We start from the raw sequence: 26,164 nt of genomic DNA on the forward strand, positions 1-26,164 counted from the left end.
TAAAAGTCAAGCTAGAGGCTTCATTAGGAGGCCAGGTGCCGAGGACACCTGATAAAGATAGAATAGGATAACGGCCGTCCAAAATATGGGCTTACCGCATCACACCGTCAAGGCTGGACATATACATAACGACTCAACATCACCCCCACACCCACCCTCACCGTTTCCCCCACCTCACACCTTCATCCCATTCTCCTCCACCTTCCGTCCCCTCTCATCATACACAATACTACTAAACGCCTCAAAATCCCCCTCATCCACCAGCCTCGCCCCATCCTCCGTATCCGGCCGCAGGCGCGTGTACAGGCCCCTCCCCGACCTCGGCCACAGCGCCGCCAGCGGGTCATCATCCTCCTCGTCCTCCTCCTCACCACCACCCCCCGCCCCGCCCCCCTCCTGGCTGCTGCCCTCCTTCTGGCTGCTCCCGCCCTTCGCCCCCTTCCCAGCAGCGCCCGCAATCTTCCGCACAAAGTTGATCTGCCCCGTCGGGTGGGCGTCGGCGCGCGGGAACAAGCCCTCGGTTGTTGTGCCTGCGAAGATGGACCTCGTCCCGCCGACTTGGTAGGGTTGTTGTTGGTGGGGGTGGGGGTGCTGCGGCTCGACGGGGAAGAGGGGCAGGTCCGGGTGTGTCTCCAGGCAGGACATCAGTAGCCCGACGAGTTCTTGTTGTGGCAGCGTTGAGAGGTATGCTCGTTTTTGTTGGGTGGGCTTGCCAGCCCAGCTGCCCTTCTCTTTCTCCCCCTTGTTACCGCCCCTTCCCTGGTGGTGGTGGTGTTGATGGTGGTGGTGGTGGTGCTGCTGCTCGATCTTCTGGCGCTTGTTGGTGGCGTGCCGCTCCTTCTTGGCCACGCAGGTGCCACAGTACCAGACCTTGCCCCGGTCCTGGACGATCTCGTCGGCGATCCAGGGGTCGTGGCACAGCTGGTGCCAGCACTCGTCGCAGCCGTCGCAGAAGACGATCTGGTTGGTGGCCGGGCTGTGCATGCGGCTGCACTTGAGGCAGAGCGCCTGCTCGGCGGTGCGCTTGCCGTAGTGGTGGGCCGGTGCGCGGGGCCGCCGGCTCGCGGCGTCCATGGCGGCTGGGTCATAGGCGTCGGGTTTGAGGACCTGCCGGCCGGACTTGGTCATGGTGAGGGGGGTTGGGGTGAGCGGGGTGGTCGACTCGGGTGGGGGCGCGACCGAGGGCTCTAGGGAGGAGAGGCTGGAGGTGCTCCTTGCGTCGTTCTCTCCGTCCTCGTCGGGTTGGGATTTCGTGCGTTTGCGCTTGACCTGTGGGCCGCGGGGGCCGGTCACAGGCTTGGTTTTCTTGATCTTGCTCTCGGACGGGAGGACTTTGGCGACGACGGTCTTGATGGGGGACGGCTTTGATGCGTTCGTTAGGCCGGCCGTGACCTTTCTGATCGCGCTCATTCCCGCGCTACTATTTATGGATTTTGGGGCTACCGGTCTAGGGGTGGGAAGTGTGGCGGATGGTGATGGGCGGACGGGGGACGCGGCGGGCATTTGCATAGTCATCTGAGTTGAGGTGTTCATCCCCATGACCAAGCGCCTTTTGGCATCCTCGTAGGCTGCAGAAGGGATGCTGGTCGTGAGAGCTGCGGAGTGGGAGATGCGTGACAAAGCGGTACTGAGGCTACTGGGCTCGCCTTTCATCCTCTTTAAGATCATCTGTGTGGCGGCGGTGAATTGCGGGTTGTAGAGGGGCCGGCTTGCCGAGAAGGAGGTTGTGGGCGTAGGGCTGGGTCTAGGTGCGTTGGGTCCTGATTCTATTCCGGGACTGGGAGCTGGAACTGTTGGTGCTGGGCTGGGTTTGGGTAGATCGGGTCCTGGTTCTGATCCGGCCCTGGGAGTTGCTCCGGGACTGGGAGCCGAAGCATTGGCCGGGACCGGGGCCGGAGCCGGGACCGGGTTAGGGGGCGGCCCTCCCGTGGCGTTGCCGACCGCATCTTCCGAGGTTCCATCATCTGCCATCGGGAAAAAAGAGCGATAATAATAAAATAAAGTAATCCAGGTATCTGTAACAAATGGCAGCGGTGGCTCTTCTCATGCCCTGGATAAGTCTTGGCTGGGTATTATGAAGTAATACGTCGTTGAGTTCGGTGTCGGGGTTCGCCTCTGTCGAATTTGTCACGGGTCCTAGATTTGCTTGCTGTCGCTGAGCAAGTTTGATCTTTTTATCCAAAACATCACGTCATCACGTGAGATTCACGTGCGTAACCCTAACCCTTTCCATGTACCACTTCCCCTATTCGTAGTCCTCCATGGGCATCCAGAAGGTTTCTACGTGTTTTTCTCAATTGTGGCACTCAGAATAAGCATGCGTGCTGTTACTTCTACCTAACAACGCCCTTCTGCTTCAGAACTTGCACCTGAGCCTCGTCCATCCCCAGATGTTCCCGTAGAATCTCATCCGTGTGTTGTCCTAAGGTAGGGGGGGGGCTGCGGATCCCGGGCTTGCTCTCCGAGTATTTGATGGGAGTGTTGAGCAGCTTGATAGGCCCGCATTCGTCATGGTCGACCTCAACGACCATATTCCTCGCTTTGGTCTGCGCGTGTGCCAATGCCCCCTGCACATCATTGACAGCAGCATAGGGCATACCTTTGCCTTCGAAGGTGTCGAGCCATTCCTGTGTCGTCTTAGTCACGGTAATTGCCTCAATTTCTGCCTCAAGCTCGTCGCGGTGAGCCACTCGAGAAGCGTTAACTTGGAATTTGGCGTGATCCTTCCACTCGGGCCGGCCCAGCCCCTCGCACAGAATACCGAATAGCTTGTCGTTCCCTCCGCCAAACAGGACGTCGCCGTCCTTAGTTTTGAAGGACCTGTACGGAACGATAGAGGCTGCGCCTGTCAGTACGAGCACCTGGAAAGAGGCGTACGAGGTACATACGATGTGCCGTCCCCCATCGACCGGTGTCCTTTTCCCCGCTAATCAAGCAGCTACTGGCGATATTAGACAGCGTCACCGTCTGGCAATCACTCAACGCGGCGTCAATATGCTGGCCTTTGCCGGTCCTCGCACGTGCAAGCAGCGCAGCCATGATGCTGTTGCTGGTGTATAACCCCGTAGTCAGATCGGTAACTGCAACACCAACCTTGACCGGCGGCCCGTCTCGGCTGCCGGTGATGTGCATTAGACCAAACTCGGCCTCGACCATCACATCGTAGCCGGGGCGTTGTGAGTACGGCCCCGTCTGGCCATAGCCGGTGATGGACGCGTAAATAAGCGCTGGGTTAATCCTGTGGATGGTTTCGTAGTCTAGACCGTACTTCTTGAGGGAACCGGGAATGTAGTTCTCAACCAAAATGTCGCAATTCGCGGCCAACTTGTGGAGGATCTCGACACCGGCAGGATCCTGGAAAGATAGGGCCAGCGACTTCTTGTTGCGGTTCACCTGGGCAACTTAGCAACGGCTCGAGCCTGTTTTCCTGGGTCGTTACTCACTGCAAGAAAGTAGGCAGACTCACCGGGGCCCTCGTGTAAGGAATCAGCCTTGTAGGTAGCATACGGTGGCCCCCATGCTCGAGTATCGTCGCCCCTCACTGGATGCTCTATCTTGATGACCTCGGCCCTCGAGGGGTATCAACAACTAAACCCATCCCCGTCAAAGACCGGTACATGCTTACCCGAGGTCTCCCAGAATTTGAGTGCAGTATGGCTGAAGAGTTGGTCAGCCGTGGAATGAGGTTTGTGTTGTACATGTGGTGTTGTCTTACTCCGGCAAGCACTCTTGTCATATCCAACACCCGATATCCCTCAAGTGGAAGCGTCCCTTGTGCCGAGGCCGTAGCCGAGACGGAGAAGCGCCGACGGTCCGGCACATCTCGGACCGGGATCCGCCCGAGCGATACGGGCCGAAACACACCAAGACGAACACTCAAGGTCCGGCTCACCCGGCTCATGGCGGGATGCATTGAGTATACAGTTGGCCGGTAGAGGGAGAAAAGAAGCTGAGCGACGGGAGAAAAACAAGAACTCAAGTGTTTCTTGAAAGTGGATGTGATGTGCATTAAAACGAGGAGCACACGACAGAAGTGGTGCCCGGCTTTCCTCCGGTTTAGCGTAATTATCGAAACCGAGGAACCAGGGATCGCCATTCACTGTTTCCACAGAGCGGCCGGTGCCGGAAAGGAAGACGTAGGTCTTGGGTATTCAAGCCATAGCTGGGTATGTACTCGGATACGGCCACTTGGGAGCTCAATGTAAGCTATATAGAGTAAAGTTTGGGCATGTTCCGATGTAAAAGTCCCCTCTCGGGTTTGTTCTGACAAGGATCGGTACGTGTAAGTTACCGCTTCAAGCCAGCCAAGGGAAAATGCCGCTCGGGCCACCCAACCGGGGACTTCGAGATCTCGCCTTTCCAGCACCCTCAGCCTCGCCAAAATATTCCATAACCGCGTCCAACTTCTCGAGTCCCATCCTCATCACCAACCACTCCGACCCACCACAACCACACCAACACCACCAATCGCCCGCCCATCAAAATGGACTACCAAAACCGCGCCGGTTCCAAATTCGGCGGCGGCGGCGTGGCCTCGCACAGCGCCACCAACGCCGACCGCCGCGAACGCCTGCGCAAGCTCGCGCTGGAGCAAATCGACCTCGACAAGGACCCGTACATCTTTAAGAACCACCTGGGCTCCTTCGAATGCCGCCTCTGCCTGACCGTGCACCAGAACGACGGCTCCTACCTCGCGCACACCCAGGGCAAGAAGCACCAGACCAACCTCGCGCGGCGCGCCGCGCGCGAGCAGAAGGAAGGCAAGGGCGAGGTCGACCCCCACACGGGCCTGCCCGTCGGCGTGGTTGGCGCCGGGTTCGCCGCGCTGGGGCTCGGCGGGGCCGGCGCCGGGGGGCCGCGCAAGAACGTCGTCAAGATCGGGCGCCCCGGGTACAAGATCACCAAGGTGCGCGACCCCATCACCCGCCAGCAGGGCCTGCTGTTCCAGCTGCAGTATCCGGATATTGGGACCGGGGTCGCGCCCAAGTGGCAGGTCATGAGCGCCTTCTCGCAGCGCGTCGAGGACCCGGACCGCAATTTTCAGTACCTGCTTGTTGCGGCCGAGCCGTACGAGACGTGTGGCTTCAAGATCCCTGCGCGCGAGCTGGATAAGCGGGAGGACCGCCAGTTTGAGTACTGGGATCCGGATTCCAAGGAGTATTGGGTGCAGATCATGTTTATGACGGAGCGTGAGGAGCGGTTCAATGCCGCGCCGGGGCTGACGGGGAGGCGGTGATGGGCAGATGGTCGGACAAACTTATTGTTGGTTGCTGAGTGAGGTGGATTTGTATGATATGGGGCAGGGGAAGAAACCGGCCGAGTAGATGGGAGGCAGGCAGGGAGCACCAGCAGGACGGCAAAATACCCTCGACATTCGACCTCTGCGGATCACGGGCGTAACGCTGGAGTGGGTCAACGACAAAAACATAAGACCGAGATTGCGTGTTAGAGCGGATATTCTCACGGTCTGATCTCGCGTCACCGGCTTGCATAATACGAGGGACCCGGCCCACGGCAGCGAGACATCGACATCAACATAGGAGTGGAACTGGGAGCTGTAAGGCTACAACACAACTTAGCAACTCATTGCAAAGCTAACAGTCGGGCAGCGGAACCATACTTCGGGGCCGCAGACACACTGGCCGGCATTAGAGCGCCCAAGATTGAATATATCACGAGACCATACCCTCGAGATGGCAACTTCATGAAGTGTGGCCCTTGAGCTTAGACTGCCGATCCGGTTGTGCTCAACTAGGGATGCTTTTCCCGCCCGACTGGATAGGTAGAATATGGATTCATTTAGAATGATCATGACAGCACAAACTTTCCACAAAGAACAATGAACGTTGCCTCCCGAAACACTCTACATTGCCATTTCTCTATCTCCGCTAGACCTTGACTATACCTCGACTATGCCATGCTCATATCCCCCACCCGTCACCACGACAACCCTTCTGAAGAAACCGAAGCAGATGGAAAATCCAGCCAAGCTACCACCGCTAAGAATGACTGCCGTGCGTGACAACGCTCAGTCTATCCATCAAGCCAAAACCCGGCTTCACCACCAACCCATATTTGCCCCCTCCCTCAACTCGACAGAGGAATCACCGGAAGTTGTTATCGAACCGCTTGAACGTGTACCCGATAAACGGCAGGCTCATCTCGGGGCTCTCTTCCTGCTGGCCGGCGGGGACGCCGCTGGCGGCGCTGCGGGCCTGGGCGGCCTTGAGCATGGTGGCGTTGTCCGTCTGGTCGATCTCGTCCGTCGGGAAGTAGGTCGTGTCGATGTTGGAGGTCAGGCGCGGCTCGAACGGCGCGCGGATGCGCCGCAGGCTATCGAACTCGACGCCCCGGAAGAAGGAGTGGCTCTTGATCTCGTGCGCGCCGCCGCGGCCGAGCCGGTTCTCCGAGTTGCAAATCAGGCTGGGTTGGGGGTCAGTAAAATGGTTGGGTATGGGGGTGGGAAGGCCGGTGTCTCTTACCTCCGGATCAGGTTCTCCGCTTCCACGCCGAGCTGGATGTCGTCGGGGAAGTAGAGCGATTGCCTCCAGTTGACAATCTTGCGGTAGGTGTCGTGGCTGTCTTCGGCGCAGAATGGCGGCCAGCCGACCAGGCATTCGAACATGATGGTGCCGAGCGACCACCAATCGCAGTCGAACGAGTACCCGTGCCCAGTGAAGATCTCGGGCGCGATGTAGTCGGGCGTGCCAACGGTGGAGTACGCCATCAGTCGCCTCGACCGCCTCCAGTCGTTGATCTGGGACCGGTTGCTGACCGTCAGGTTGATCTGGTCGATGGCAATCGAGTTGCGGTTATCACGCGGCTTGTTCGACTTGCCCTGGAGCAGCTGTTGGTAGTAGTTGTTGTCGTGGAGTTTGTGGAAGCCGGTCGAGAGGCCGAAATCCGTCAGCTTGACGTGACCACCCCGGTCGAGAAGAATGTTATCTGGCTTGATATCTCTGCGTCTCGTCAGTTTCGGGCCTGGCCCTTTCCCCTGTCGGCCTGCGCGCACCTGTGAATGAAGCCCAACTTGTGGACGGCGTCGATGGCCAAAACGATCTCGGCGATATAAAACCGCGTGATGTCCTCGGAAAAGATTTCGTATTTGATCAACATGGTCATCAGATCTCCACCGGGCAAGAATTCCATCAGCATGTACAGGAAGTTGGTGTCCTGAAAGGTGGTGAAAAGCTTGACCACCCAGGGGCTGTCGGACTCGGCAAGAATATCACGCTCGGCGCGGACGTGGGCAAGCTGGTCCTTCTTGAACATCTCCGTCTTGATCAACGACTTCATGGCGTAGACTTTGCCATCGGCCTTCTTCTGCACCAGCTTGACTTCGCCGAAGGCGCCCTTGCCGATGATTTTGATGGTGTTGTAGTTCTCGGGCTTGTCCTTGGTTCGCAAGAAGCGCAAATAGGAGCCTTCCCTACGGCCTCCTGTAGCCCAGACCGATTCCCGGCGGCGAGGGTCGGTAGTTTCGGCCAGCTTCTGCTCCATCTCGCTTTGCCTGTACCATCAATTGTCAATACAAACGTACCCAGCGAACAAGTGACAGCACAGCCCACCTCTGGTTGCGCTCGCGAGCCCTCTTGACACTGTCCTTAAAGAAATCCGAGGCGAGCTGCGAGCACTTCTTTTGGTTGTTGTTGGCGTTCGGGCCGTACTTGTCCGGGTTCCGCTCGGGGGCGGGAGCAAAGTAATCGAGTTGGGGGGTCTGAGTTGGCATCGGCGGCGCATTTGCGTAACTCCCGTAACCGGGTTGCTGGCCTCGCGAGTCGGCTGTCCGGGGCCGTTGACCAGAGGACGGGCCACGAGAGGCATAGGGGGATCCCCGACCAGCGCCCCCTAGGTTCTGGTGGGAGAACTGATGGGCGAGCCCCGTGTTGGGATCATTGTTGGCGCCGGGTGTCGTCGACCGAGCCTGGCCATAGCCCTGACCGGCAGAGCTGTAGTCGGCAGCCTGAGCACCGAGCTGGGATGAGTACTGAGCGCCGTACTGGTTGTTGCTGCCGGGCTGCTGGAAGTATCCGGCGGGTGGTTGGCCTCCTTGCTGATAGGGCTGGGGCTGCTGGGCGCCGCTCTGGGGTGCAGGCTGGCCGCCCTGGAAGACGGGCTGAGGGAAGGTGGAGGGCGTGGTGGGATATGTGCGGTCGGTGGCGGCCAGTCGCTCGTTGTTACTCCCAAAGTTGAGGTACAGTCGGTTGCCCTGGTTGTCCATCTTGCCGGCGTGCTGCGGGTATGGCCGTAGCGGACAATTGCTATTTGCTGCTAATCTGTGCTTTGCAAGCTTCGGGCTCAGTCGGACTGCAGGTGACAACGGGCGAGGTCGAGCCGGTGTGGTGCAGAAAGGGGGACGACTGGAGTGACCCTTGCGTTTTAGGACCAGGGTCTAGCGAGATCGAGGGCCTGGTCTGGTCGCGTTCTGGCTGTCAACCCTTCGCTTCGGATCACCGCCCCGCCTGTTTGGGCTTGCTCGGGAGGTGGGGCAGGGGCAAGGGTAGGGGCAGTAACTGCAACACACGAGACCGACTGCTCAAAGGATTGAGCCAGTGATTGAGTATCTCGTTTCCTCGTTCCGCAGCAAAATGGTGGTGAGATTCACGTTTGTGTGCCCGAGTATCGGGTACGCTGAAACAAGAGCCCAAATAGGGGTGGTACTTGTTTATGCTTTTGTCGATGCAGCCCAGTGCAGCCCAGTTCAGACCAATGCAGACTCGCTGAGGTGTCACCACAAACAAGACATGCAACGAATCTCGGGATGGCAGCAGGTGGAGAAAAAGAAAGAGGGGTAGGGTAGCCGCTAGCAGAGTTGCCCAGTCAGTGCCCTGCTTAGCCGACACACTTCAACTCAGGTTGGGATAAGAGCTGTTCAGACTCTTTACATGCAACAACTGAGCAGAGGTTGTGTCTGGCTGGAAACCCCTAAAAGGCGGGGTTGCAATGCCCTTCAACGGGTGTTGACCGCACTTTCCAAGCTTATGCTAGGCCAAGTTCGCTTCCCACTTTCCTCTCTTTAGATCTACGGTCTAGCATTATGTGAACTCGGAGTTCTTAAGGCTATCAATAACACATTCAGTTCAAGAGAAACACAGTACAATTGTAGGCTATTACTATAGTTAAACAATACAACTTTGGCCGGGCCGGAATACAGACACTGCCATTGCCTGTTTTTGCACGTGCTTGCTATGAGGCAGGCAAAAAGTGGCGGTCCGTGCATGGCAAATCGCTTATCGCGATAACATCGTCTGGAAATTTGAGCCGTTCTCAACTCCAACACCAATGGATTTCAAAAAACGATAGGATGATCATAAATCGACATTGAAGATATCACCTGCCTTTGTTGTTGTGAAAAGTGGCGAAACCTATCGACCTTCTTCCCAGACCGAAAAGCCTCTCCAGAGGTCGGCGCAAGCCTAATGTGCTTGTAGTACCGTTGAAACTCCCTCAAAGGAAACTCAGAAACAAACTCAGAGCCACCATGGCCGATCCGACGCCCACACCACCTCCGCCGCCGGCTGCCGATGCTGTATGATCCCCTGGGATTTCTGCTCTATTTTTGTATCCCTTTTTCTGACGGACCCTCTCATGTAGGCGCCGAAGGCACCCCCTCGAAACCAGGCCTTGCGCATGCTAGGTCTACCTGCCCTCCCTCGCAAACTACCGTCTCGAAACTGGATGATATTTTGGACCATCTCGGGCGCAATAACTGCTGGTATAATCTACGACAAACGCGAGAAGAAGAGAGCCATCGCAAAATGGTCGCATGCAGTCGAGCATCTGGCCAGGGAGCCGCTACCGGACAACAGCCTAGGCCTGGCGCAACCGCGCAAACTCACCATCTACCTCTCAAGTCCGCCAGGCGACGGCTTGCGTGTTGCCCAGGACCATTACACCGAGTATGTGAAGCCAATTCTGGCTGCTAGCGGGTTGGACTGGGAATTCGTGCAGGGCCGGCGGGAGGGGGATGTGCGCGCATACGTAGCCGAGCGTGTGCGTCGGCTTCGCCGTGGTTGGGAAAACAATGACGAGCTGGATATGACAAAAGAGCCCACTAAGGAGGAGATTGTCGAGGCATTCCGCAAGTCCCGTGGCATCAAGGACTACGACGGCGTGCGGGGCGATGTTGTCATTGGCAGGCATACTTGGAAGGAGTACCTCAGAGGTTTACACGAGGGTTGGCTCGGCTCCCTTGTGCCACCGCCCAAGCCGCTTCCAGAAGCTCCCACTCTGGAATCAACCACGGAGGATAAGCCCGCTGAAGACCAGGCGGCCGAAGGCAAACCCGCCGAAGAGAAGCCTGTCGAAGAGAAGAAGCCCGTAGAGGAGGCAAAGAAGCCCAAGAGGCCGCCTCAGCCAAAACCACACAACACCACAGCCGACTACTCTACAGCGTTCCTCCCTCCTCGGGCCCCTAACGAGTTCGATCCCTCCGCACCCATCCGTGAGCCCCACCTCCTCGGCTTCCTCAACACCCCGACCCGCCTCTACCGCTTCTTCAACCGCCGCAAGCTGGCCGACGACATCGGTCGGGAAGTTGCCGCCGTCTGCCTTTGCACATACCGCGAATACAAGCAGCTCGCAGCCGACCCCGACGCCACCAGCTCAACAGACTCCAACGATCAACCACAATGCGAGCAACAAGCGGAACTAGCGTGGGAAGAGAAGGACTGGGTCAAGACAGTCTGGAAGGAGGATGACCCGAAAAATACCGAGGCCACCGAGGTTACCGAGAAGATCCACGCGAAACCCATCGTCATGGACGAGCGCATCGCCGAGCGCATGCGCCGCTTCCAGTTGCAGCCCGAGGATGAGGAGCGGGTGCGCAAGATTGTGGTGCCCGAGGAGGAGGTCGAGGGCTGGACCAAGGGGAAGTTGCGCCAGCTGTACCGGTGGGGTGCGAAGAAGGCTTTCGAGAAGAAGAAGGCCTCGCCATTGGACGGCGAGGATCTCGACTAAAGAGCGGGGCCCGGGCGTCGTTCCATAAATGGTGTACTTGTATGACTGTTGGGTGTATATGTTGGAGTATCACGGTGCATAGCTGTGGCCACAGCGCCCCTATTGTAGGACTAAATGATAGATCTCACCGGGTGAGACAACGGTTGTACCGACCTGTGTTAGCATAATGAAACCCCTCTTGTCATTCTTCCTGCTCTTGATGTGCCCCTTAGCTCTCATTTGCTGTAACGATAGAATACTAACTCCGCTTTTCTAGGGTACCTTACGTTAGGAGAGTATTATTCTACTCCTCGAGGAACTTATCTGTTAAGAGGCTGTTTCTAGCCCCGTACACAACGGTTTCCGTCGTCCAAGGGTGGTAAGGGTAGAAAGACCTAGCCGCAGCCTCGCGGGATGTCTGTTGCCATTGTACAAGAGCCTTGCTCTATCTACTAGCCTGCCGCTTCTAGACTTCCCTGATCAACCAAAGGTTATATAGGTAAGCCACCCTCCTTACACTCGGTTCTTCTCTGAAACATGATATCTTCTGTTCTCTTTACCTACGTTCTTTTCGTTCGTTTCTTCTTTACCTTAGATACCTCAATACCTCTTCCGCGGCCAACAGTGAATCGCGATGCAGAAAGAAACACGGTAGCATCAAATTGTTAATGGAATATTTGATGCCCGAAAAGTTACATCTCCCGCCGTTGCAAATTGGTTTAGGGTGTTGAGACACCACGCCCCTGACATGAGCTCTCCGCAAAGAAACCAGCAGCCCGTTTCAATAACACCTCCTGCAGCTCCCGTCAGACCCAGACCCGTATACGTCCATCTTGCCATCGTCCCAAGTCACGGCATTCGGCTTGGTATACATACTACCTCCCATATACTCCCAGTCCGAAGTCCACTTGTCATCCTTCCACACCTTCCGGTAGAGAGCGTTGTCGTCACCCGTGATGTACACCTCCATCTTACCACCGTAGTACACCACATCCGGCGCCTTTCCGCCCTTGATCTTTCCGCCCATATTTTCCCAGCCGCCCCAGCCAGTGCCTTTCTTGTACGTCTTGTGCCAACACGCATTATCAGACCCCTTCACGAAGACATCCATCCGGCCGTCCCACGCGCACGCCGCCGGCTCACCATCAAGCGTACCGCCCAAACTCTCCCACTGGCCCCACCCAGACTCATACTTCCTGTGCCAGGCTTGCCCATCCTGGCCCTTACAGAACACACTGGTATGGCCCTGGCCCCAGGTAACAGCCTTGGGCGGACCATCAAGGTACCCACCCATGTTCTCCCAACCATACCAGCCCTTCTGGCCGTCATCATACCTGCGGTGCCAGCACTCCCCATCATCGGACGACACGTACACACTCACATGGTCCTTACCCCAGGAACAAGCCGACGGGTAGTGCTTCACGCTGCCGCCCATGCCCTGCCACTGGCCCCAGCCGCCGCTGCCGTAGTCGTAGGAGCGGTGCCAGCACTGCCCGTCGGTGCCCTTGCAGAAGATGTGCATGTTCTCCTTCTTGCGGCTGCACGCCGCCGCGGGCGAGTCGAACGACCCGCCGATGTCCTGCCAGCCGCCCCATTTGCCGCCGTCGTAGGTCCGGTACTTGCAGGTGCGGTCTTTGTGGACGTAGTAGACGTCCTGCCGGGAGCCGCCCCAGGAGGCGGGTGTTGGGTTCCAGGTGGAGCTGCCCTCGAGGTTCTCCCACTGGCCGGATGTGGCGCGGTCGGAGAGGGAGGACTTGGTCAAGGGTACCACGGGGTGGGCGGGGGAGGTGTCCGGGGAGCGTTTGACCGGCGGGTTGTTGAAGTACTCTTCGGAGAGGAGGTTGGACCGTTTGCTCAGGAAGCTGCTGTGGTCACGGGGTGTGTTCCAGTCAAGATGGCTGGCGCGAGGTTCGGGCCGGAACAGGCTGGCTCCATGCTGGGGCACAGAGACGACCAGGCCGCTGAATGCAACGAGGAGGAGAGAGAAGAGGCGCATAGTTGCAGGCATCGACTGTTGTCTAAGACAGTTGCCGATGCCAAAAAACGGGCATCAACCTGGGGGACTTGTCGCTGCTTAAGACGTTGAAGCTGGGCCGACGCGATATGGAGGCGACGGGTTCAGGAGAATCCGGTTGATGGATGTGGTCGGCGCCACAGAGTGACCATAAGCTGCAGTAATAGATTGCTTCCTCCGGGTTTCTTCGCATCCGACGCGGCATCCTAGCTATCCCGACCTGTTGCAGCTTCAGCTCGACAAACGACACGATGCTGTAGGTCATTCGGGTCTGAAATGGGAAGGCCATCGCAACAATACTCGGTGGTACTACCCACCACTTCTCTTCTTTTATCGTTTTTTCTTTTGAGCTCGAGCACATCGACCGGAGTCTAGATGGAGGTGGAAAACGGTTCAATACGACCCAAGGCCACGGACGACTTGTGATGTGAAGTAGGAGACCACCCTGCTATACGACGTCCCCCGGGTAGGGCTGCCTTCCTTGATATGGCTCCCATCCAATCTCATGGCGTCCACTTTCAATCGATCGAAGCAGAAAACGGTAACCAACCCGAAGCGGCACTCTCCGTATCGTCTGATGTGTACCCCAACATCCTGGGTCCCGGAGTTGAGCCTATTATCAATGCGTTGGAGGCCGTGTGAACGCCGATACATTGCAGGCTTGGCGAGAGTCGACGGTAGCACAATGCAGTTTGTTTTGTACCAACGGTATGGTTGGGGGAACTGGAATACATCCTTATTTATATCCCAAAGATGTGTAGATTCAGGGAGTTGAATAGAGCAGTCCCTGGGTGGAATATCGGCACTCATCGAGTGAAACACTCAGACAACCAGATTGGCTTGGATGGGCATAACGAGGTCTGGGAGGATGGTTCATACCTATCAATTCTGGGCCCTTCTGAGCAGACACAGAGGTTTCATGGGCAAAACAGGACGCTCCTCCAAGCTCTCGTATGCCACGGAAGCTCTAGGCTATGCCTCAGTCATCCTCGTCGTCGTCAGATCCATAGTCCACCAGCAACCCCCCGGGCTTTGCTGTGCTTTTAGTTGTCACTTGTGCTGGCGGTACGGTCGCTGTGGTCGCCGGCGTCATGGGTTTCGGCACCGCTTTTGACGCGTCCCCATCCCCCCCAGCACTCAATTCCACTCCCTTCTCCTCACCACCTTTCTCATCACCTGCCTCCCTTTTCTCATCACCCTTCCCGTCCCCATCCTTCTCCTCCCCAACCCCCTTCCCACTCCCACTCCCACCCCCACCAGACTCCCTCCTCCCCCCACCCACCCCAACCCCCTTCAACCTCTTCCTCCCATCCCCCCCCTCTCCCCTCCTCCTCTTCCTCCCCACAGCCCCAAACCCAAACCCCCCACCCTCCTCCACTCCATCCCCCTCCTCCTCACCCCCCTTCCTCTGTTGCGCATCCCTAAAAGCCCTCACCCCCCTCTCCACCTCCCTCCTGGCCCGCTCCTCCTCCTCCCGCTTCCGCACGCGCACCTCGTCCAGAAAATCCACCTCGTCGTCGTCCAGCGCGCGGAACTGGTTGCGCAGCCGGTGCGCTTCCTCAAACGCCGCCTGCTTGGCCGCCTTGTTGGCCTGCAGCACGTCGTACAGCGAGGGCTGGTTGGCGGAGCTGGCGGCCTGGCGCGCTTCCTCGCGGCGCCGGCGGTCGGCTTCGAGTTGGGCGGTGGCGGCGGCCCAGGCGGCTTGTTTGGGGGTGGGGTTGGGGGGTTGGGGGGCGGGGGCGGTGGTCGTGGCGGTTGTAGTGGTGATTGTGGTGGTGGTTGTTGGTGGTGGTGATGTGCTTGTTGTTGTTGATGGGTTGTTGGAGTTGGAGGGTGGTGCGGCGGCTTCGCCTGTTGCGGCGTTGATGGCGCCGGCGGAGACGAAACGGGAGGACATGATGGTGTTCCCTTTTGGTGTTGTTGTAATCCTTATGGTTTACTCCACGGGTGACGGTCTAGGAAACAAAGGGATGCGGATGGGGTAGGTTGATGTTGAAGGTAGTATGGTTTTTGAACAAGTGGTTTCCCGCAGTGCTTTCACCAAATCGCGAGTAGAAGCAGTAGGTGAAGAAAAGAGAATGTGCCAATTGGCAAATATAAACTCTTATGTGCCCTGCCGGTAAATTTTGGGTGATTTATATTTTCTTCACCTTTTTTCTTGCATCATTAAGTTCATTCAGCCCAGGGCAGTGAAGGGAAAGTCAAAACAAAGGCTGAGGTTGCTGACATGGCCAGTGACAGAGAAGAACCGCCCCACCCACCGGACACTTCCCTCTCTCAATGCCAAGCGAAGTTTTGGGCTTGTTCATTTCCTCACCCATTGTCTTTTTCCAACACCCAGGTTCAACAGGTCGCAGAAGAGAGCACTCACAAGGATCATGCCACTCCCTGCTCAACGCAATTCTCAAAGCACAATCACTTCTCGCACCACGTTGTACCACTCAATGAGATTAGTTTCAATTTTTATTGTTTTTGTATCAAGGTTGGTTCCGTGACCAAGACCACACGCAGCCCTTCGCTGGGCAATCGTGTCGGCAATGAGACATGCCCGAGGCACCTGATCCTCTACCAAGTCCAGGTCCTGCAGCATGTCCGTCGAAAAAGGAAGCCATGGTTAACCCAACCTCCTCCATTCCGCCCACTCTTCCCAATCCCCAAACCCCAGACTTCATACACGCTCCTACCCTAACATCCCAATCTCAAGTCATCCATCTTCTTGTCCTTCGGACCCCCAAGCTCGTCAAGTCGTAATGCGAGGTAATGTAAAAAAACAAAGGAAGACTCATCCCTCTCGGCGATGGCTCCAAAAACTCCGAAACAGGGACACGAAAAAAAGGGCTGCCCACTGTTTCCCCTCTCCCGTCATCCCCAAGTCCGCCACCTCTACCAGAAAAAGAGCCGCGAACCCATAAGTCCCTCTAGCCACACCTTCAAGTGAAGTCAAGGGGGGGGGGGCATCCACTGTCAGCTGGAGGGTGAGTGGTAATCTTCCTTGACCACGTGCAGTAACCACCAGCTCCCCCCACAAAAGCGGCATGGCTGAGCGAATCTGAGCCGATATAGAAATCAGAATGGAAATTACACAGACAAAGAGAATAAGAAAACATGATGCCCCCCAAACCACACAGAAAAGGGGAAAACAAAACTGTGGAGAAGGGGAAAGGGGCGATCGCAAGTCCAACTTTTTAACCTCATGACCGAATCCCACGCAAAGCGATTAGTGCCTGTGGAAATAGCACCTGATATGTACTTGTGAACCCGGCAAACTTTTGATGAAAGAAAAACACCGCGGCAAAACTGAAGGCTTTTTTGAATCGCACCCAAGCTGCACGACCGCCCCGGTAGCTCGGGTGGTGTGAGCAGAAAGGTGCCGCCACTTTGTGTCGACATGTGGCCGCCCGTAAAGCATCGTCTTGTCTGAAAAGAGCCGAGTGGTGGGGGCGACAGCCATTGGCCAAACAAGAGCCGTTGGGTTCGAAAACCCTTAAGCCCTTGCCTATCAACGGTCGTCGCCCTTGTTGCCGAAAAGGCCCACTCGGCCCAAGCCCCAAGATGGTGGAGTAGGCTGAAAATTCTGAAAGTGCCGGGAAAAAAAACCGTTTCGCCAAATCTATGATGAAAACCCGCAAGAAAAGCACGATGGTATTTAAACCCAAAACGCCGATGTATGTAATGGAAGGGACCGGTATACCGAAAAGGGAATCTCATTAGTCGAGGATGACTAGGTCCGGACCCAGTGATCGAAATGAGGGGAGACGCAGCTGTCCATGGAACCTGTCACACGGGCAGGAACCAGGCAGGCCAACAGGCTCGGGTGTTGAGGCCGGGAACCATGGCGCTCGACATGGCCGAACGGTCTCTCCTGTCCGGATGGTCGCTCGGGGTATCTGAATGCAAATGTATCGAATCTCTGATGTGCCCTGAATGAAACCTGGGTCCAGGTAGCGATGCGAGGGAAGGGCAAAACCGTGCCCCGTGGAATGTCCCAATCAAAAGATGGCAGCAAGAACGCCTGAACGCGCCGATAGATTCATCAACCCAATGACGTGGCCGATGGGTGGTCCCATTAACCAACAACGGCTTGTCCGTAGCCGTGGCCGCCGAAGTAGCCGGGAGCCTTGTTGTGTAGGCCACCGCAGTTGCCGCAGTTGCAGTCCGCAACGCCTGGGTGCTCCCAGATGTTGTGACCGTAACCATAGTAGTTACCATAACTGGGGTTGCGAGAGGCATGGTTGCCATGGCGGAAGCCGCCGTAGGTCGGGGATTGGTAATGTCTCGAACTGTTGTTGCCAACCAGTGCGCCATCGAACCATTCCGCGTAGTTCGAGTTGACGAGCGCGGTCGAGTTAGCGTACTCCGGAGTACCGTAACCCGAATCGGGGGGCGTAAGTGGAGCAGCCTGCGACCACGAGGCCAGCGAATACGCCCACGGCGAAGGGTCGTGCCGGAACGAGGTCGTCGACGGCGCCGGGTTGCGCTTCGAGCCAGACAAGCGCTCGTACTCGGCCACTTGCTGCTGGTGCCACGCCGAGTACAGCTGCTGGGCACGAGACCGCGACATATCGGGTTCGACAGGCGATGCGATGCCGGCCAGGCGGTCGCGGCTCGCTTGCTGCTGCCTCTTCTTCGTCTCCTGCCACTCCTTCCAGTTCGACAGCCAGGCCTGGTAGTCCTTGCTCCCGTCCAGATTGACATAGAGGCACCACTGAATAGCGCCTAGCCACTCGTATTCCAGAGTGTTCAGCTCCTGGACCGGGATGCCACTCACTTCCGACCAAGACTTGTTCTGGAACGTGTTGTCGTCCAGGAACTTGCTCCCGAGAAGCAATGATATGGTGAGCATGCGCCATATCTGACCCTCAGTGTGGTTTGTCTGCCCAGCAGCATGCATCATGTTGATGCGCTTGGCGAGATAATTCATGCCAAGAAGAATGGTGGTGCTGGGAAGACGCGTCGAGGTCAAGATCTGGGACACAAACTTTCGGAAAGCCGGATTGACTTGGCGCTGGGGCATCACGATCCGGGTTGCCATCTCCGAGACATAGTCGGCCATGGGCTCGACTTCATAGTCGAGCACGGCACACACGCCACCAGGCATTTTGGCGGCTGATGAATCGGTTCTGGGGGATCGGGTAGACGATGAGAGGTACGAACTGCTTCGAGCAGCTGGAGGGCGAGTTAAGCGGGGGAATATCCACGCCGTGCCGGTACTTCCAGAGCTGAAGAGTCGGGAGATCTCGAAGGGCGAGGGGAGTCGAGATCTAGTATGACGGCTGAGCCATAGAGTGTAGGTTTTGTCGTCTACACAGGGGAAAGGTTGCAATAGAGCGAAGCAACTCCAAGGGCCTTTTTTGAAATGTCAAATCACACAAAGAGGGAGTTGGTGGGCTCTTTGTAGGTGACCGAGAACAAGAGCCTGTTCGTCCAGACAATGCCGGCCGGTTGAACGTATGTCAAAAGTCGACGGAGAGAAGTCGTGCTGGATTAGGAGATACGAAAAGGAACGTCTAAAGAACTGTTGTGTTATCGCCGTTAGCTCATGTCCATCCGGTCGGCGATGCGGCGCATGGCATCCTGCCCGGCGAGACTGCGAGGTTCAAACTGAGACGGCTGGATTGGTAGGGTGCTTGTCGGCAAAGTCAAGATCGGATTGACAAAATATGCTTCGAAAAATACGATCGACGCGTGGGTGGAAGGCGGCGCCAGGGGAAGCCAAGACTGGTCGACGAGGAGTCGAAAGTCGCGTCGAAGGTCGAGTGTTGACGGGGTCAAAACATGATGAACCGTTCCAGTCGCGCCCCAGTTTGCGTCGTGCGAATCTCGGCCAGGTCGAATGCCATGTTAAAAAAAAGTGAAGGGGTAAATACGAACCTCGTAGAAATCGCTGGAAGGTCATGCAATTCCTTGTGTGGACTGGTGGGCGTCCTCCAGGTTGTGTCGATGGCGATAACCAAAGGCACAACAGCACCCAGATCGGAAATACCGCTCGCGCAGGCACTGTTTTTCTGTCTCCGTTCGAGTCAACGAAAGGCGACAAATATCCGAATCCTTGAATGAACGACACAAAAATGAATTTGGCCGCTCGTCGGTCGCTCGATGCTCGGCGGATTCAGCGATGGTCGAGGGGGAGGAGGAGAGAGCACGTCGTGGAGGACGGGAGGTGGAAGGGGAAGAAGGGAAAAAGAACGGAATGCGTTTGCGGAGCAGCGATCAAGTGGCCTGGAAGGGTGGCTCGAGGGTGGGTAACGGTAACGAGTGGATCAGTGCTGGATGGGGCGAGGAACCCAGGCGATTTTCGCTAGTGACATGACCAAGGGCCCACACATGGGTGACCCGGCACAGGCGGGCACGGTCGCCGAACAAGTCAACCCAGGCCTCTGCTAATACTTGTTGGAAGTTGGAAAGGATGGATAGTGAGACTGGGACTTGGAGCGTGAGTCAAGATGGAACAGGAAAATGGATCAATCACTGTCACAAAGACTGAATTCAGGCTTGTACAGAATTTGCTATGGTATGCAACACGCAGGTCCCTCGAAAGACGCGTTCCCGCTTCAGTTCATTGATGGTTACGGTGAGGTAAACGCTGGGCTTCTGCACGGCAATTTCAGAAACGGTGGCATTCTGTGTCATGGAATGGGAATTTGGGGGTGAACAAGGTGACAGGGTAACGGGATAGGATGACGGAAATGACGGGGGTCATCAGCGCTGTCGAGTCTTCTAAAAAATCTTGAGGGTGGCCAGTTTCCGCCAAGCGGTCAAAACGAGGGTGCCAAGGGGTTCCACATGATGAACGGGTAACCAAAAACAGGGAGCAGGGGATGGAAGTGGGTCCAAACGGGCGTGGGTGAAATGCCAGCCTTCTTCGTCCGCACCCCCACCGCCCCGGTCCGACTGCTGTGTGTTTTCGTATTTTGAGGAACAGCCAGATGTCGGAGACAATAAAAACTAAACCAGCAGTGGTAGCTCGTAGGATTGGCTCGTTTTCTGAATAGTGAAAAGACAACCTCGGCAGGTCGAACTTACAGTTGTTCGTTCGCTGACTCGTGGTCTTTTTTTTTTTTTTTTTTTTTTTTTTTTTAGCAAACTCTGCACTTCGGTCTCCATTTCATGTTTCCAAGATCAGCTTGTTTTGGAAAACAGGCCAAACCCTGCACTGCACTCATGTTCCTCCATCCGAAAAGGGTTGGGGTTCAAGCGGAATTTCGGGAGAAATTTGTTGACCATTACCCTGCGTCTGATTGACGTTTCGATCAAAGTATCTCATTCAATAAAAAGTGGGCAGCATCGATGGTCTTCAGTTTATCAACCCCAGTTGACTGCGACGGCAACCAGAAAGGTGACGAGAGACAGCCCCTTCAGTCCTCGAGAGCCGGCCGAGGGCGGTGATGCTTCTCATTGGCCTCGGCCATCAGCCCCTCAAGCCACAGTCATCTTGAGCAGCCAGATTCGAGTGATGATCCTTTGGTTCTCCGATGGACGTCACTCCGCAAGAGCGAGATGAGAAAAAGAAAAAGGGAAAAGTTTAAACCAAATCGGATCCACCGTCATCCTGACCTCGGGCTTGTTTGTGTTGGTACACAAGCTGGAGAGGGACATGGGCGCTGTCAAGAGTTCCCCACTAACAGACCACAGCCCGGGTTAACTACATTGTAACGTTATGAGATTGTTTCCACATTGGAAGCGCAAATCAGCGGGCAGATCTGGCCGCAACCCACAAACCACAGAGCGCATCGCAAAGCACGGTGCGAAGATTGAAACAGTCTGGGCCAACCATGACAACCAATACAATTGCCGGCCTTCCAAGATTCTTCGACCAACAACTCGAGGCTCGAGTCAAGAGTCTAAAATTCAGGCCCAGGTCAGCCTGCTGAAGGAATGAGTGTGGTCAGGTCAGGTCATCTTCTGCTGATGCCGGCTGGGTCAGCCTATCGGAGAGGCAGGGCCGCTCTGGCTGCACATGACCAACCAGACGGGAGATACTCCGGGGTGACCTTAGCCACCTGAAGGAAGCGGTCAAGGCCAACTGGAACCATGGTGCCGGGAGATGCCCCAAAAACAAGAAGTACCCGCCCCCCCCCTCTTCCTAACCGCTGAACGGCGGCCACCCGTTGACTCGGATCGCCTTTCGAGACACGCAGGCAGATGCGAGTGCTTATTTGTCGCTCTAACACGCCCGAAGGCACGGACTAATGATTCGAGAAGTGACTGGGTTGTCTTTCAGTTCGGACGTCCCGCAGACTGCATTCAGGCATGAACTGCACTGAGACTATCCTCGGGGTTCGGTTGATGGCCGGCAAGAACATGGAAGCCCACTCACTCACTCCACTGGAACCTCTTTGAGGTGCTGCGGATTTCCAGCAGAGGATCCAAAGCTTGGCGGTCGGCAACCTGAGGCACCGCCAAACGCGGTATTGAGCAAGCAGGTGCCGCCCAGCAGCAGAATGTTTTTTGTCAACCGTGTTGCGTAACGTTCATTCGTTTCTTTGCTTCACCCACTTTGTTGACAGTGGGATCCCCTTCCCCTCTCCTCCCCCCACCAGTTTCCCGTCGCCGTTTCATTCAATCGGCAGAGTCAGCGCACACAAAGCCCGCATCCAATTTGAGCCCACGAATCTGCCTCTCTCATCCTCCGCTCGGCGCAGCCTTCGCGGCACGTCTCCGCTCGTGACCCCAATTCGCATGCGAGCGAGCCCACTGAGCCCGCTGAGCCCACTGAACCTGCTTTGCCTGCCAGTCCTTTGAGCCGGGCCAGCTCAGCCTTTTCGAGGCTCCGCTCAGGGCTTGGTTGGCCCGTCGGCCCTGGGAGGAGTCAGCCCAGGCGGCCAACCAGATTCGGCGCGTTGGCCTGAGGAAGAGGGGTGGAAAGGTTGGAAAGGTTGGTAAGGTGGCACAACCCGGCCGCCAGCTGTTGTTCCAGACCGCCTTCCTCGAAGCCGGCCGGCCTCTTCGCCACGCGCGACAACTTCTTCGCCGGCTTCCGGCGCTGATTAATCGGGAGTCTCCATATTGCGTGGAAAGATGGGTGTCAGGGTGTCTCCCGTTCCGAAAACAGGCAACCCGCCCCTTCGGCTGCAAAGCTGGCGGTGTAGTCGGCAACCAGTGACAACCATGCAAAAGGAGACAGTAACACAGCTCTCGACATGGTCCCGGTTGGAAGGCGACGACAGATGACTCCTCTCTCCGGCATGCTGCACTCCGGATCAGGGAACACACTCTGAGGTGGCGTCCAACATTGCTGTGCTGCAGCTTGTGAGAAAGGCCAGCCTCGGGGTTTCTATTCGCCCCCAAACCAATCCAGTCTCATCGAGAATGGGGAGGATCCTGCCCCCGCGGCCTTCCACCTGCAAGCCCCTCATGCAGTCATCATCCTCTCTGGAGGAGAGCGAAGGTAGGGACATACCCAAACAACACAGCAGCCGGGTTTGGAGGTCTGTCATGTATGTACACTTCCGACTTCCGGCGGCCATTGGCGCACCGCCTGGAACTTGGTGACTCGCAATATGAGACTGATGCTGGCTACCTGTTCACTGGGCAGCACACGTTTTTTCATCACCACCAGGCTGTACAAGTAGGCAACTGCTTTCCTCCCGGTCTCGTTGCCAGCATGGGACAGAGGATACACCAGTCGTACCGACGATTCCGTAACCCCGGAGCATGAACGAACGTGTCATGCTTCACAAACCGTCTCGCAGGAGTCCCCTTCATCCAAGTCGATGGGCTCCCACGCGCGCCCCGCTGGAAGGGAGAGTGGTTACCCTACCATATCCACCAGCTCTGAACGGCAGGACAACCAGAGCCAATGGACAACCAGAGCCAATGGGGGCTCGCCCCTCTTGTCTGCACGTCGAGATTTCTCGGCGGCTGGCCGGTGCTCTGAAGATCTGGCTAGAATCGGAGTTGGGCAGGGACACAGGCCATCCCCGCGCGGCCATCTGCAACCCGCGTTGCCATGGCGGGGTTCTCCATGTCCAAACCCTTCAATTTCAGGGCTCGCTCAAACGTGGGAAGCGAAAATATACCGCAGTCGCATTCATCAACCGCCCGATCACCCCTGCCCCTCCAACGGCGATTGACCAGACACGGTTAAGAGGGCCAAGGAGAAGTCTTGGCCGCATGTGCTGAATGATTTTTCTTTCGCCCGCTTGGTCCATCGAGAGAGGGGCGCATCATCCCTTCCAGCAGGAGGACTTCCTTTCCAGTCCTCCTCAAGTCTGGCGATCGTCCGAAAGCGCTCAACTCCGCAGCAGCAGTGCAGGTGCAGGAGCTTCCCGATCGAAACCGGCATGGGAGTCTAAGAGACAAAGGCACAGAGGGAATGGGGGGTTCAACAAACTTCGTCTGGGTCAGGTCGCATTGCATTGTCTTGACAGAGAGGCAAGCCCGGCCCGGGGAAGAACTCGGCGGAGGCTCCATTTCTCTATTCCGCCCCTTGGAGATGCATCGGTCGGGGATCTCTACGAGTCTTGAAGATTGAACCCCATATTCGGGTCGTATCGGCGCTTCGGTCGTTAACCATGCTAAATTTTCAGGGTCCTGTTGCAGAAGCCGCCTGGAAAAATGGGCTCCTCTCTTCCAATGTCGCTTGGCGCTCGGGGTTGGTGTTGCCGGCACTCACTGGACCGTCCGTGGTGGCCACCGTTTCAGCGGCCGTTTTACAATCATCTCGCATTCCACAGGTTGGGCGAAATCCAAAGAAAAACACCACCTCACGATGGCAACGTACCCCCACCAAATCTTCAGTGTAAAGTGGAGTATCGTCACTTCGAGACCCAGATGTGCCAGGACGCCGATCGAGCGGTGCTCGCCGCCCCGTCACCATCTCTTTCGTACGTCTCTTCAAGGTGACAAGGCAGAGCATGGGTTGAACCGGTTCTCGGTGAAACCCTCAGAAACCCCGGGCCTGTCGGCCCTGTGCCATGCACGGGCATCAATCATCATCTTGTTGGCACCCATGGCCCATCAAACTAGCTTGGTGGTGCCTACTATTGCAATGTTGGAAACAAACCCTGGTGATCACCACCTTGAACCAAGCCGTAGCCGTTTCGTGACGCAGTGCGCAGCTCCCGGTACGCCACAGATGACACAGCCAGGCCTGTGACGGCTTTTTGCCATCCAGTCAGTTCCAGCTGTGTCATGATGCGAGGCAGGCTACAATCGGCTTGCATGCATGGCCACAAGCCTGCCCATTGGTCGCCTGCCTTTTCCTGCTGCCTCGGCTCTGCACGCATGCTTCGTCCCATCTTTTGCTCCGAGCCCGCCGTGGTGGTGTGAATGTACGTACGCTCGAGCCACGCTCATGCCCTCCGGCGCGCTGGGACGATGGCATGCCACGGCGCCGCCGGATGTGATGTGCCTAAAGCAGCCTGCGTCATTCTAATGCCTACCTCGCCGGTAATGAAGATGTTTGGCTTGATTCCCTTGCATTCCGTATGGTGATGCCGATAGAGATGCCTATTACGCATCGCGTTACGTCACATCCCCGGAGTGACCTAAGTAGTGAAGGAGACAGTGTCACGATGAGATTCACGCCGTTGCCTGCCTTTCCTTGTGTATCAGTTTACCTGTGATATCCGATCCAGCACACTTCGGTATTCTGACACGTGCATCAAGACGCTTCTCGGAGAGGGCCTCCAGAAACCTTATCGACAGATGGGCTGCCTCGGGATACCCCGTTCTGACATACACGACGTAAACCAAAGATGATAAAAATGAAATAAAAACACTATGCATCGCAAGCAGGCACATCAAACCCAAGACAACGACCGATGAGAAATATGCTCAAACTCTCGGGTCGCAACCCCCGAACTCCTCATGTGAGAGCGGCAAGCCGTATGGGATGCCCAGAAGGGCAGTTACATCTGCAAGAACACGATCTGAGAAAGACGGCAGACGGGAACACCGAACCCCACCGACCCAACCTCCATCCCCTTTTACACGTAGAACAACCCAACCCCAACGAGATATCAATGTCGTACATGAAAAGAGAAAAAAAAAAAAAACGGGGAGGGGCCACCTGCGCGCGTATCCCGTACCCCTTTTCTGCAGCCTGCATCTCGCAGCTCTCAGCCTGCAACCCACAGCCCGCAGCCCGCTTGACGCGGCGCGCTTGCGAGCGTTGCGAGTCTTTACCAGAGAGGAGGGCTGCTTTGGGTACGGACGCATCTGAGATCTGGGTGCTGGTGACCAATGGCACCCACACCAGCCGCAGGGCAATAAACCTCCCTGTGTGGACATACCCAGACGTATCATGGCCCTCCTCGGGTTTCTCTTTCTGCCAAGCGAGGAGCGGGATCACTAAATGAGTAGGCAATATGGATGGGTGAGAGATATGCTTTCGTCCCGCCGTTGGCGGCGGCGGCGGCGGCGGTCGGGAGGGGGTTCGTCGGGTCGCAGTGTGTGTGTGTGGATGAAGGGTTGGGTGACTTGACTTGATTTGACTCAGCTTGGTTGATGGGTGGGCTTTGTTGTTTGACGAACGAGTGCATGATGGACGGGTCTGTTTTGGCGGGGTAGAACGGCTTTCCTTGTTGAGTTGACGGCTGTTGTCTGATGCTCCGCTTGCTCGCTTGAGGTACGTCGTCCTGCTGTTTCATCCTCGGCTGGAGAGGGGAGATGCGACACCATCCGGGAACGGATAGCAACGGGCAACGCAAGACAGCTTGTTTGAGATGGGAGTGATACTACCAGTATCACGCGTGTGCACTTCCTTGTATGCTGCTCTCACGGAATGCCAACTTGAAGAGGCCCCCCTTTCAGTAATGGAGGATTCTAAACCTCCTGACATTGTGTCTACGAATCAACAGAGCATGGTACATACACACCTCGGTGTTTCTAAGCAGAGCCTGTGGATAGTCTATGGTTACGGAGGTGCGCTGTTTGTGTCTTGAAACAGTCTTGCCGGAACACATCTCGTTCCACGACTCTGTTTACCCTATTCGAAGTTGTGGTGGGCAAAGTAAAGAAAAAGCAGCCTAGTGACAATTTTACAAACTCTGTCTGATGACACCGATACTAAAATACCAAAGACACAATCCCGTCTTGACAAAACTCTCATCCTAGTTTCGCTTGTTTGTTTTGGTCATAGACAAACAAAAAAACAGTAAGTGTCAGATCATGCTCAGAGCAACTTTCCAAAGGGGGTACAGCTAAGTGGATATGACTTTTATAATACAATCCTTAATTGTTGCGCCGTTCAAAGGTACTCTCGTGTTG

General features: G+C 56.4%; 8 protein-coding genes across 8 annotated transcripts; 2 read left to right on the forward strand and 6 right to left on the reverse strand.

Moving 5' to 3' along the window:
* Nucleotides 1-174: 174 nt before the first annotated feature.
* On the reverse strand, nucleotides 175-3,901 carry F5144DRAFT_592915 (CoA-transferase family III domain-containing protein; the record flags this gene model as incomplete). The annotated part of the gene is made up of 9 exons (XM_066790407.1): nucleotides 175-1,595; nucleotides 1,629-1,964; nucleotides 2,238-2,239; nucleotides 2,338-2,839; nucleotides 2,889-3,393; nucleotides 3,444-3,570; nucleotides 3,626-3,657; nucleotides 3,716-3,822; nucleotides 3,865-3,901. The coding sequence occupies 9 exons, from the start codon at nucleotides 3,899-3,901 to the stop codon at nucleotides 175-177; spliced, it is 3,069 nt and encodes a 1,022-aa protein (XP_066643209.1).
* A 461-nt stretch (nucleotides 3,902-4,362) lies between these two features.
* Nucleotides 4,363-5,405, forward strand: F5144DRAFT_239915 (uncharacterized protein). The gene has a single exon (XM_066783346.1). The coding sequence runs from the start codon at nucleotides 4,484-4,486 to the stop codon at nucleotides 5,234-5,236; it is 753 nt and encodes a 250-aa protein (XP_066643210.1). The 5' UTR covers nucleotides 4,363-4,483; the 3' UTR covers nucleotides 5,237-5,405.
* Nucleotides 5,406-5,958: 553 nt separating this feature from the next.
* Nucleotides 5,959-8,404, reverse strand: F5144DRAFT_239919 (kinase-like domain-containing protein). The gene is made up of 4 exons (XM_066783347.1): nucleotides 7,569-8,404; nucleotides 7,013-7,510; nucleotides 6,483-6,959; nucleotides 5,959-6,423 (listed from the first exon to the last, which is right to left on the reverse strand). The coding sequence occupies exons 1-4, from the start codon at nucleotides 8,219-8,221 to the stop codon at nucleotides 6,105-6,107; spliced, it is 1,947 nt and encodes a 648-aa protein (XP_066643211.1). The 5' UTR covers nucleotides 8,222-8,404; the 3' UTR covers nucleotides 5,959-6,104.
* Nucleotides 8,405-9,238: 834 nt separating this feature from the next.
* On the forward strand, nucleotides 9,239-11,149 carry F5144DRAFT_572980 (mitochondrial import inner membrane translocase subunit Tim54). Its single transcript, XM_066788937.1, has 2 exons — nucleotides 9,239-9,529; nucleotides 9,595-11,149. The coding sequence occupies exons 1-2, from the start codon at nucleotides 9,482-9,484 to the stop codon at nucleotides 10,957-10,959; spliced, it is 1,413 nt and encodes a 470-aa protein (XP_066643212.1). The 5' UTR covers nucleotides 9,239-9,481; the 3' UTR covers nucleotides 10,960-11,149.
* Nucleotides 11,150-11,719: 570 nt separating this feature from the next.
* On the reverse strand, nucleotides 11,720-12,934 carry F5144DRAFT_602825 (uncharacterized protein; the record flags this gene model as incomplete). Its single annotated transcript, XM_066791237.1, has 1 exon — nucleotides 11,720-12,934. The coding sequence occupies one exon, from the start codon at nucleotides 12,932-12,934 to the stop codon at nucleotides 11,720-11,722; it is 1,215 nt and encodes a 404-aa protein (XP_066643213.1).
* Nucleotides 12,935-13,529: 595 nt separating this feature from the next.
* F5144DRAFT_649491 (N-terminal domain of NEFA-interacting nuclear protein NIP30-domain-containing protein) lies at nucleotides 13,530-14,849 on the reverse strand (the record flags this gene model as incomplete). The annotated part of the gene is made up of 2 exons (XM_066792969.1): nucleotides 13,530-14,059; nucleotides 14,351-14,849. The coding sequence occupies 2 exons, from the start codon at nucleotides 14,847-14,849 to the stop codon at nucleotides 13,932-13,934; spliced, it is 627 nt and encodes a 208-aa protein (XP_066643214.1). The 3' UTR covers nucleotides 13,530-13,931.
* A 986-nt stretch (nucleotides 14,850-15,835) lies between these two features.
* F5144DRAFT_240010 (uncharacterized protein) lies at nucleotides 15,836-16,839 on the reverse strand. The gene has a single exon (XM_066783349.1). The coding sequence runs from the start codon at nucleotides 16,658-16,660 to the stop codon at nucleotides 16,031-16,033; it is 630 nt and encodes a 209-aa protein (XP_066643215.1). The 5' UTR covers nucleotides 16,661-16,839; the 3' UTR covers nucleotides 15,836-16,030.
* F5144DRAFT_240009 (uncharacterized protein) lies at nucleotides 16,840-18,486 on the reverse strand. The gene has a single exon (XM_066783348.1). The coding sequence runs from the start codon at nucleotides 18,048-18,050 to the stop codon at nucleotides 17,019-17,021; it is 1,032 nt and encodes a 343-aa protein (XP_066643216.1). The 5' UTR covers nucleotides 18,051-18,486; the 3' UTR covers nucleotides 16,840-17,018.
* Between the last annotated feature and the right edge of the window lie 7,678 nt (nucleotides 18,487-26,164).

The sequence above is a fragment of the Chaetomium tenue genome, assembly GCF_020726465.1.
Source record: "Chaetomium tenue strain MPI-SDFR-AT-0079 chromosome Unknown F5144scaffold_4, whole genome shotgun sequence".
Classification (NCBI taxonomy): Eukaryota; Fungi; Ascomycota; class Sordariomycetes; order Sordariales; family Chaetomiaceae; genus Chaetomium; species Chaetomium tenue.